The sequence below is a fragment of the Protopterus annectens genome, chromosome 2.part1, assembly GCF_019279795.1.
Source record: "Protopterus annectens isolate FY-2018-M chromosome 2.part1, PAN1.0, whole genome shotgun sequence".
NCBI classification, from domain to species: Eukaryota; Metazoa; Chordata; order Ceratodontiformes; family Protopteridae; genus Protopterus; species Protopterus annectens.
Window position 1 is genome coordinate 1,153,456,443 of NC_056729.1, and position 12,845 is coordinate 1,153,469,287.

At 38.1% G+C, this 12,845-nt stretch overlaps 1 protein-coding gene across 1 annotated transcript in view; it reads left to right on the forward strand.

The window, feature by feature from the left end:
- The window catches only part of OPN5 (opsin 5), a 1,244,835-nt gene that overhangs the window by 279,623 nt on the left and 952,367 nt on the right, over positions 1-12,845 (forward strand). The window contains exon 2 of the mRNA XM_044062686.1: positions 2,250-2,399. Coding sequence (XP_043918621.1) covers positions 2,250-2,399 — 150 coding nt within the window. The remainder of the gene's footprint in view (positions 1-2,249; positions 2,400-12,845) is intronic.

A 12,845-nucleotide genomic window follows, 5' to 3' on the forward strand; every position in this document is an offset into this window, starting at 1 on the left:
TCTCTCTCTCTCTCTCTCTCTCTCTCTCTCTCTATTTCTGCCTCTCTCTCGCTCTCTTTCTCTCTGTCTCTCTCTCTCTCTCTCTCTCTCTCTCACAGATCTCTAGATGATCAGCAACTCCTAACTCTCCAGCTCTCATATCTTATTCTGTAAATGTAAATAAATACTATCTATATTTATAACTGTATACTGCTTTTCATCACCCCTAAATAAATATTTGTCTGTTGCTGTATATGTAAATGCAAGCTGTTGATTACTGTATAACACTCCTACACAAAAATTGTATTAACCTGTCTTGATTATATCACCTACTGCATGATTCTAAAACCCTATTTCTACTATTGGGATTTTTGTAACTTTAATGGAGCTTTTCTTCCTGGGCCTCAGCAAGAAAGGGTGGCAGGAAGTTACTGAACAAGTGGGGTTAACCGGAATAGGACGGATCTATATTATGGCATGGTCAGCTTAGAACATGTATACAGTTTTGTCTAAATAACTGGTAATATACAACTGCGTATTCTAAACACTCTTCCAGCAGTAGATTTCCTCTTCAGAATACATGCTAAAGACACTTTGAGAAAGAGTTCACATCAGACACATGAGATGGTTATAGCTGTTTTATTGAAAGTGTACATCCAAGTTGATTTACTGTAATAAAAAAAATCTATTGCAGTAGTTTATCTCAGACAAGCACTAACCCTTTCAAGCCAGATCAATGACTGTTTAACTGTGAAGAAATGGTAGCAGAGGGTCAGTCTATTTCATCCACAGTCTGTGTTCATGTCCAGCAATTGTAACCATTTTACTGACTGTGTTCATGCCAGATGGCTGACTATAAACAAATGAGCAAATAAGCAAATAATAAATATTGGCCACTGTAACATATTTCAGCACTTTGTTGTCAGACACATAGACATCTCTGCGTGTACATACAAACACTAACTATAGACACTTTATTCATTATGAACATGTCAGATTTCTAAGTGTGTCAAAGAGATTAATAAATTAGTAAATAATGAACTCAGTAATAAATACAGTACAACCCATTGCAACATCTTCACACACACACACACACACACACACACACACACACACACACACACACACACACACACACACACACATCTCAACCAAATGCAGCGATTTTACTGGCTTGGTACACTTCACATCATGATCAAATGAATGAATAACTAAATAACTAATGGCCACAAAAATGCATATCAGCTCATTGGTATCAGCCAGCATGTACTGCAACTCCCACCCCCCATCACACACACACACACACACACACACACACACACATGGGCACAGTAGTAACAGTGTAAGAGAATGAAGAAAACACATACTGTTCTGCAGGCTGACTGAAAGTGGGACCCTTGAAGAAAAGAACATTGCCAATTAACTTCCTCGTTAAAAGAACATAATTAGGACCAGAGTATTATGTACTAAAAGAACAAATTTAATTAAAAAAAGCTCTTCCCCATGGTCATACCATCAGTATCTGTCCACAGCTAGAATTATTTTACTTTTCATTCAGATTTCCTCAGGCATCAAATTACATGACACAGCCACAGTCAGTAGGAAATGGCTACTCACTTCTTTGTCTAGTATCTTAGCTATGCTTCCCTGAAGTTTCATTTCTGTGTCACCGAAGCGGCAAGAAAACATGTAATAAGATGTTATCACCTCTTACTGTATTCAGGTGGTATGCGTAAAATGCTTGTCTGTTTAGAAAATGGTCCATCTAAGTGAGACAACTTTTTATTTTACAGAAATTGGAAATATGCACAAATGTGATGTTCTCAGCCAGAGAATGTAAAAATTGACTGTCTTTATGGAAAATAAATAATAAATTCATTTTCATGAACAATTTTTAATTTGGAGGGGCTGTATCCCAGGTGCCTAAATATCAACAGCCACCACTGTTTTAATAATTTAGATTGTTTAGATTGTTCTCTGCAAAACATATCATGATCTAAGACTCAGTGCCAGATCTCCATAGCTAAAAACTAGCCTGTGATGTCACCATACTGAATTAAGGAATATAGGAGTGGATGGAAGGTAGTATTTAATTACTGCTGTCAGTCAGAAAAGCAGAAGTCAAATCTCACCAAATATTGTGCTAACACAGTTATGATAAATGTGAAATGAATTCTGGAAGAGAGATGATTATGTGGTGTCCTTCAGTTTCATTGAGATTTATTTTACTTTCCTGTATTCACCTGTGCTCTATGATGTTATCTTTTCAGGTAACCTTGATGTAAGAATGACACTAAATGACAGCAGCAGTTCTAAACAAAGCGGATATGTTCCTCACTATATACTTCATCAGGATCCCTTTGCTTCTAAACTTTCCTGGGAAGCCGACATAATAGCTGCATTATACTTAGTAATTATAGGTAAGCATAACAGATGAAAATATGTTCTTCTCTGAGGATTAGTTTATGTATGAAGTAATGATTTATCAAACTGTTTTGTCATAAGAAATTTGATGAAATGTTTTGTGATGATCAAGAAATAGTTCCCATTTAGATGCTTCATAAAAAATGATGGAAAAAAGTTGTTCCCCCATGACCTGTGTCCCATTTTAACATGATCAGATTACATGCAGATGGAGAGAAAATGGTGTACATAGTCATGGATTAAACTGTCATCATTTTATTACTTTCAGTAATGAGTGCTTTAGTAAATATTGTTTTAAAACACCTTTATAAACTATTGTGTATTGTACAATAGTATTCTAAGCTACTCAGTCTTACATGCTGTGATGCCCCACCACTGGCCCAGTAATCAAGGAGCCTCAATCCTCACCAATGGCAAAGTTGTGGACATACACACTGGGAGGATGACAAGTACATACACAGTAAAGTGCAATTCCCCTTAAGATCACACAGAGAAGACAGTCAGTCTGGAGCTGGTTTCTCCCTCTTTCTCCAGATCTCCAATAGACTCACCACTGGCACAACTATAGAGTTAAGATCTCATCTGAGTAGCCAAGCCAAGACCTCCAGCACCCTCTATGTCTGACCAGTGCTTTGTGTCCATACTCAAGTAGCTGACAGACACACTCTTTGAGATTTGATTTTTATACAAACATACACACACACCTGGGAAAGTCTGGCACAGGTTTACTAGCTATGCCTCCTTTTGCCCAAACTATAAACTAGTTATTACTGCCACCAGCCAGTTCTTTATCAGCTACTTTAAGGCCCTTAACAAAGGGTGTCCAATCTTACTGTGTAATGTTACCATTAATCCAAATCATAGTTTGAAGAAGAGCAAGGAGACAGGATGTCTAAAACTAGGGAGCCTTCTGCATTGCCTTGTAAGTGTTTTATTGTTTTATTTTTTCCACAGCAGGCAATGGTTAAAGAGGAGCACTACTTGCTTGGGCAGTCTACTCCAGTCAGAGCTTTAGGAGTCACCCACAGTGTCACCAAATAAATTTGCAAGTACTCCCAGAGCTTAAATATGTCTCACAAATATCAGCCACAATGATAGGTTTAAATATATTTAATAATAAATAATAAAAGAACAAGAAAATACTCAGTAAATCATCACAGTAGCATCAGAGATCAAAATCACATGACATATTTCAAACAACATTGCAGGACAGTCTCAAATAAATAAAGAAACATCTAAGCTATACTTCACTATATTCTTGTCTGTATCTAAGAGAAATTACTGTACCCTAGTTAACTTACTTCCAGAGCAAAGCAAGGCAGATGTGGTGAGTGGGTTTTCTAGCTGATGCTATCAAGTCAAAGACAAAATACAGAATGCTCTGTCTCTCTCAAAGAGTTCTTAAATTAATATCTCAAATGTTGCTGCTGGGTTAGGTTGCAGGATGACATCACTTCTTGTCATCTGACTTTAGTTCCCAAGCTAAACCCCCATTGCTAGAAACTGCCAGCATTTAGCATCTCCCTGTGAAAATACATAGCCCTCCGATCTTTGCAGCTGCTGGAAGACATAAAACAATAAAACACTTACAAGACAATGGAGAAGGCTCCCTAGCTTTAGACAGCCTGTCTCCTTGCTGCATTGAAACCATCTTTTATGGTGCAGTTATAAAGTAATTTAATTTCAACTATTTTTAATGATGTTTTGCAAGTTAACCTTTTATGTTCCAGTTTCCACTGTTAAAATATATACATTTACACAGTTGCAATAGTTTATGTACATTTCTGTTCTCTTGCAGTAGGGTACACTGTGGATACATTTCTAAGTTGAGCACTCTACAAAATATATCTTCACCACACGTCTGTACAAACCATCTTATATGACATACAGTTCTAATACATTTGTAACACAAGCATATGAATCATGTTGATATTCACAAATTACATATGATTATTTACAAAATTCTAGCTATCTGTCCTGGCAGTACATCCTTTTGTCACACATGCCTTTAGTTGATAGAGGCTACTGGCAAATATGTGCTAAGTTTTTGTGAATCATAAATGTGAGACACTACCTTTGTAGCATGACTCCAAAGGAAACAAAGAATTTTAATAATAGTAATAGTATTTTTTTATTTGCTCCATCTCCATATGCTGGCCATCAGCTGCAAAAAGCTCCTCTCCTCATTTTTTGGGTCTCCTGTACCTGTCTTAATCTCTGCTAGGTTCAATCCAACTCATGTCCAGGGCAAGTGAGGAGCTTGAGATGCAGCATAATACTATTCACATGGAGTGTGCCCTAACCTCCCACTCCATGTCAGCTCTGCGAGTTCCACAATTGCTACCTATGGGAGGTGCATGAGTAGAGACACATATGCAAATGTGTGACCAAGCGGTATACCACTTGCAGCATGAAGCTCACCTGTCTATTGCAGCAAACCTGGACAGTCTTCTTACCCCAGGATGAGTGAGCTGGTGTCAAGTTCTATTATCCACCCACCTGGCCTCTCTAATAAATGTGCCATTGATCAAAGTTGGATCATTTATTTATTTTTATTTGACATCTGATTACCGGCAAGGTCTCACTGGCATGAGACACATTTTCAGAGGAGACCTGGAGAGGAAGCTCCATTAAATTTAATAACACATATATTAATACATATAACAAAGTGAGAAGTTATACAATAAAGTTCTGGAACACAGTAAGGGCTTCATCTCTCTGTGCACTGGTGTTGAACTAATAGCAATGCGTTTTATACTACAAAACAGCTGAGGTATACAGTAACACCATACATACTTTGTTCTTCATACTGCTGGATGATACAAAACAACACATGAGCTAGAAATAAGGGGGAATGCTTTGAAACAAATATGTATGACTATAGCTAGGCTGCTGTCAGAGAACAGTCATACAGCAATACATTAAAAAGAACATGTACTGTAAAAGAAGATCCAAATTAAAGGAGTATTAATACTTTTCTAAGGAAAATACCTCAGAATTACAAGTTAATATTTACAAGATGTATCAGAGTGTGGGGCAGATGTAGTATGAAGCATGTAGTTTGCACGTTCTGGTGGGGCAGATGAAGCATGCAGTTCACATGTTCTGGTGGGGCAGATTTTGTATGAAGCATGCAGTTCACATGGTCTGGATGCAGATATGATAATGTGGCTCACACTTGATACTGTAGGGTGAGTGACACAAATCACCTTCATGAAAGCATAAGGAAGGCAGAATCTAAATGAAAATGATGAAGTCACATAGGAACTATTAGACTGAAGCAGAGTTTTGAATGATGATAGTGGAGTAACAATGTAAAAGACCTTCCTCTATCTCCAATTGGAAGCAATCATCTTTTCTCTGCAGGTAAATTAATCACTCATAAAAAAAAGGGTAACCAATTCAAATAAGTATCACTGCCTTTAGTGATGAAAAGTAGAAACGTCAATATTTTTGTTTCCCTACTAAGTGGCAATTTCATCTAAATTGCAAGATATCTACTTGATAAGAATACAGATCTTATACTCCTCCCATCAAAGAGTTACTGATATTAAAGTCTATCCCTATACAGAATATTTATCAAATGTATCTGTTTCTCAGCCACAGAAGTACTAACAAAATACAGCTTTTTTCATGATACAACTAGATGTGAACAATAAACGTGGTCAGTAGAAGTGTTGTTGCAATACTATTGTATTCTTGGCAAGATGCAGAGTTACTTGGGTGCAGGAGGCATTTCAAGCATAAATTCACAAGTGGAGACAAATTTGAGTCTACTTTTAGTTTTTATTGTTGTTATTATTATTATTATTATTATTATTATTATTATTATTATGCTTTTTATTGAAATTGAGTTTGTGGCTCTGTCTCTCTGTCCCTCTGTGGTTCGGTCACATTCCTCACTGCACTGAGTTGTCCAGGGTGCTGAAGTACTATGTATTGTGTAATGATCGGATGAATGACTTGATGTTGGTGTTGCCTGCATTAAACATTTATGATAATATTGATTGATTTTTAGTAACAAAAATATAAGTAAAAAAAAAAAAAGAATTTTCATAAAGAATGCTTCTTATTGAATCGCTCTAAAAAGTAAAAAATAAGGAAGAAGAGTGATGTCAGTAATGTGTGAACATTGTGGGCATTACAGTTTTCTTTTGAAAATGTATGCATGAAGTGGTAGCATAAGAACTGCAATGGCAGTAGGCTCACAGAGGTATGATTTTAATTGTCAGACACACATTGTGCGCACACACACACACACACACACACACACACACACACACACACACACACACACACACACACACACACACACACACACACACACACACACACACACACACTTACACACACACACACACACACACACACACACACACACACACACACACACACACACACACACACACACACAGACATGTGTACAAGCATAACCACACCCACGCACACACTGACATAGACACACTGTGACTTTGGTAGGTTATTAAGCACCTAGCATTCTCATGAGTGTGTGTGTGTTCCTCAATGTATGTGCATTTATTTGTATGTGCGCACACATATCTGAGATAGATGCTAACAGGCTACAGATTTTGTTGTTTAGCCCAACAGGCCATGAAGTCCCACTGAGAGCACACTACAGGTCAATTTGTCATCCACCCAATAGTTACTCACCTAACAATAGCATATCCTGCAAATAAACATATTAGGAAAACATATTGCTCAAGCACCCTATTTATATATTTATAACAGTAGCATCATATACTATGTGCAAACTCTAAAAAAATGCACTTGTGTTACCGTGCCTTAAAAAAACCTCGTGTATATGAGTTAGTCTGCTAACTTAAATCAAGCTTAGTAAGACAGTTTACTTCAGTATACTGGATGACATGGTACTGTCTGCTGCTATTTTCTTTACCATCAGAAACATTTGCACAAAATGCACTTTGTTTGTGGTAGATTAATCTCTGTTATATTGCATTAACAAGCTCACCATTCTTCTAAATGCTGCTCCACTGTTTGTTTCCCTTGAGAATACAATATTCTATGTGTGGGGCAGCTATATTTCACCCTTGTTCTCCTTGGGCTCCAATATGCTCCCCTCCCCCCAATTCCCCACACTCCCTCTACCCCTACATTTATACTTCCATACTCATGTCCAGCTCTCACAATCAATGAATAAAAATGTCTTGCAACACCTCCCCAATCTCTACCCTGTCTAATACTCTTGCAACCTTCAAAAATATACCCTAACCACCTTAAACATACATTGCACAATAAGCAAGCAATTCTATACTACAACAAATACTACTCTCGCTACCAAGTATATGACATAGATTACAACCTTTTCAAGAGCAAAACTTCATTTTGCAATAACCATAACACTACTCACCCTTCACACACACACACACACACAGACACACACACACACACACACACACACGCACACACACGCATACACGCGCACACACACACACACACACACACACACACACACACACACACACACACACACACACACACACACACACACACACACACACAATCTTACAATCCCACATATATCCACTAATTTCTTTCCCATAACTCCACAGCCACAACAGTTTTCTAACACACCACATTGTTCATATATCCCAAACTACATCCACACTCACTACTAAACATACACACTTTTAAAAATTTAAAGCTCAGTAAGTCAAACACCAATATACAGTCAAACCAACCACAGCCCTTCAGAATGACACAAGTCCTCTACCAAACCATAACTAATTTCTTAATCTATTTCTTCTAAACATAAATTTGTAAAAGCATATGCACCAAGTCCCATGTTTTCCACACAACCCTCTTGTACTATAAACCTGACATACTTATAGGTACTGAAACCTGGCTTAAGACAGAAATAACTAGTAACAAAATAATCCCCCCTGGATATAACACAATCAGGTCAGACAGACTAAGAAAAAGAAGAGGTGGAGTAGCAATAATTATTAATAATACCGCAGAAGTAATCCAACAGCCTCAAACTCCACCAGCATCAATCTATCTAGTAAGATGATACATTCCCACTGGAAACAATCTAGCCATAACTGGAGAAGTTCTTCAGTGCCTGTATCACAATATAAAAAACAGCATAATCTTAGGTAACATAAACATCAACTGGAAACAAATAAATACTTCTCTAGACTTAAACTTATTCGGACTCTCACAACTATTAAACATCACTAGCAGGACTCACAGAACATCCAGCAAAGAAACCACACTACAGTGGATTCTTTCAAATAAGTCCCACAACATCATTGCCACCAGACAGTATTAGTGACCACCTACCCACCTACACTACCAGACAGTGGCTACATATTCAGAAGCAAGTAACATGTAAATAAGTCCATAGTCTGCAGAATTTCAAGCCTGAATGCATTATAACAACTCTAAAGCAATATAACTGGAGTTGTCTGAAAACATGACCACTAGATGAAGCATTTACTCATTTTAATAATATATTCCTAACCATCCTAAATAAGCAGGCTCCACACAGTAACAAAAGAGTTAAATCCATTGCAGCACCCTGACTAACAAAGTCTACTAAGCAGCTACTATTAAATAGAGATAGGGCTTGGAAAACATATTCAAAAAATAAACTCAATTAACCCTACAGGATTATAGATATCTCAGAAATATCACAAAAAATAGTTAATGACAAGAAAGGATATTTTACAAAGCTAGAAAATAACCACCCAAATAACCCCAAAACTGTTCTGTCAGTCCTTAAAGTCACTGCTCAACCCTGGGCAATTGTCTACCCTCAATCCACCACAATCTCTTAACACCTAGGTAATATAGCAACTCAGTTCAACACCCACTTTGTAAATTAAATCTTTTTTGCTTAACAAACAAAACTCCACCTCATACCTCAAAATTCCCCATTCCCCACCAACAACAAAGTACTCTTTAAACTTGATAGTGCACCCACCTCAACAATAAGAAACACATCTACTAGAAATGAAACCAACCGACGTGGCAGCCGATAAATTACCAGCAGAGCACCTCAAAACAGAAGCAGAAGCTATAGCATTCCCAGTCTCCGTACTTATCAACAGAGCCATAAAAGAAAACTATGTTCCCAACATCTGGAAAATATCATACTTCATACCCCTACATAAAGGCAGAAATTCTACTGACCTAACCAACTACTGTCCAATAGGCATCCACCCACCCCATACAAGACACTAGAAAAATGTACACCCAGTTGCTCAAACACCTCATCAACAATAAACTTCTCTCCTTGACTCAACATGGCTTTGGCCTAATCATAGCACCACTACTGATCTTTTAAACTTTAAAAACACAGTTAATAAACTCCAAAACAATGGTATCCTAGTCTCAACAATCTTCCTCTACCTATCTAGAGCATTCTGTTCTGTCTCTCACCTAAAACTCCCCGAGGAACTAGCCTCTCTAGTCCTCAATAACCCATCATTAACTTGGTTCCACGGCTATTTATCCAATAGGAAACAAGCCATGAAATGACAAAAAGGTTATTCTAATTTTCTCACAGACATAGTTGGTGTTCCCCAGGGATCAGTTCTAGGGCCCGTACTTTTCAATATCTTTATCAATAATCTGCACTCTGTTACTAAACAAGCTACCCTGGTACAATATGCAGATGATGCTAATTGCATCTCTCAGCTCAAACACTAGCCTCTCTACAAGAAAATCCAAAATCTTTTCCATATCCAATCTTTTCATATGCTATCAGCCAAAAAAACAAAATAGATTATGTCACACAGACAAAACTCCTTGGAGTAATGCTCGACGATAATCTCAGATATGACCAACACCTACTCCTAGCCATCAAAAAAACAAACTGGAAACCAGGATCCCTCTACAGGGCTAAGAAATTCCTCACTAATAACTCCATTAAAAAGCATAGCACAAACATTCCCATTTCCAGCTCTACTCTATGCCTTGTGCATCTTTACAAATCTTAATGTAACCATCAAAAATAAACTAGTGAGAGCCAAAAACAGAATTGCAAAATTTGCAACAAATAATCCTCAAAAACCCACAATTGCAAAGCAGGAAAAAGCATCAACTGGCTAGAACTTAAAAATCATCCAAACTACCATCAACTTATCACAGCTCATAAACTAATAAATTCCCCAGAAAAATGTCCAGCTCTAAAAGGAATATGACAGCCCTATACCACTAATAGAGCCCTACAATCCAACAACAAAGCTTTTCTATCCATTATAATACCAAATAATACAGGAGACTCACTATATTCCAACGAGGTAACAAAAATCTGGAACCAAATCCCCCCTGAAATAAGATGGGTATACATAGCGCATGGCTTCAAAACAACACTAAAAAACACCTGCTAAATAACTGGTGGTGCTCATGTACTACCCCAGGCTAACTCCCTCTCATAGCCAACCTAAACTCCACCTTCAAAGTTACACTCCATTTACTTACTCTTTCTGTACCCTAATATTATGCATGTAACTTTATATTTCTATCATTAAGAAATATCACTGTATATTCTCCTACAACTGTCATCGAGCAAAGGTCTTCTGCAGACAGGCCCAGCTCTGCTGTGTGGGCAATGTTGAAATTTACTTACAATTACCATAACTTATGACCACTAGGGATTTGTCTTCATAAATAAACCATGCCAGGCATGTGAACATTCCAACAATAACTCATAGTTCATCAGTTACTGTTATAGCTTATGCACATGCATGTTTTTGTAGTGTACTCCACAGCATTTGCCATTAGTCACCATTGTGTTACCATGGGATCAGTATATAATTAATTGAGTGTGGGAGCAGACCCATACTTTGTTGATATAGAGGGCAAAACACCCATTTAAAGATTCAGTGAGTATTTTGGTTTTGTGTGTGTGTGTGTGTGTGTGTGTGTGTGTGTGTGTGTGTGTGTGTGTGTGTGTGGGTGCACGTGCGCGTGCCTGTGTGCGTGTGCATGTGCATGTGCGCATGCGTGTGTTTGTGTGTGTGTGTGTGTGTGTGTGTGTGTGTGTGTGTGTGTGTGTGTGTGTGTGTGTGTGTGTGTGAGAGTGTGTGTAGGAATATAATGTATGTGGAACTTGCCTGTTGGGCTCTTTGTAATGGAAAGTGTGCTAGGGTATGATGTCTGTCTCTGTCTTAGCTGCTTTTCTTCTTGTTTTCTGTCAAGTTAATAGATTACATCTGTTTATGCTGTTTTTAAATCATTAATTCATTCTAAATCCATGTATTTGTTATTTCTGATGCTACAGCATCAGGATAGTTTTATAAGTGTTTTAAGCTGTTATTCAGTAATTCTATTAAACAGACTCACTGAATTTTGAAATGAAATCCTGGTTGTCCTTTTGTGAAAGAAACAGAGAAACAGATTGAGCTGCATATGTTCTGATTGCTTCTTGGGAATGGCTAAGGTCTTCACCCCACATGCACAACATACAGGGATCAATCCTGATCTCTAGACAATGCATGTGTGGAATTTATACATTCTTCATATGTGTCTGTGGAGTTCCTCTCACTTCCTAAAAACATGCTGAGTGTTTTCACCTCATACTCAAGAATGGAGTTAGGGCAGCAACACAGGCTCTAGATGATGCCCTGTAGTGGGAAGAATTGTACAGATCAACCACTTTGGGCATTAACTGTAATGGGCAGTAACCCATTAAGATAAGAGAACATGGATTACAGATTGCATGCCATGTCAGGCTTAGCCACTTGACAGTGTTAACAGTTGGCTTTATATGATATAGTCATGTTGAGTAATGTGGCTAAAAATGGGTATTTGTTGGTGATAAGTGGGTTAAGGATGCAGACTACACCGACCTATGACAGTGGACCCATGCTAACAGTGCAAGTAGTCCTGGGCCAACAAACTACTGGCCAGCCAGTGTCCAGTTGCCCAGCTTAGGTTACCTGGGATAGCTCTGTAGAGTGAAAGCCTGATATAAAACCAGTTAACCTGCCAAACATGAACTAAGAATTGCTGCATTCAATGTAGGTTAACTGACAGGATGCAACTTGGAAGTGAATGACATGATGGGAAGAAGGAGGCTGGACAGTCTTTGTATTCATGAGACAAGATGGAAGGACAGTACAACAAAGACACTTGGCTTGGGATCTGGAGCCCACAACTCTGGAGGAAGACAGGCTAGAAATGGTTTGGGAATCATGATAAGGGACAGGATGCAGAAGACAGTGAGGGATGTCATCATAATAAGTTATAGACTCATGACAACCAGATGCCGGTGTCAAGATATGCATTATTTATAATCTTAGCCTATGTCCCACAGCAGTGATGTCATAGTGAGGAAAGGAGTGCATTCAGCCAGCAGTTGCTGGGCCTACTAGATAAAGCAGGAAAAATACTCAGGGGACCAAACATGATGCAAGGATTGCCTGAGTCCACATGGGTGGGGCAACAGGAAT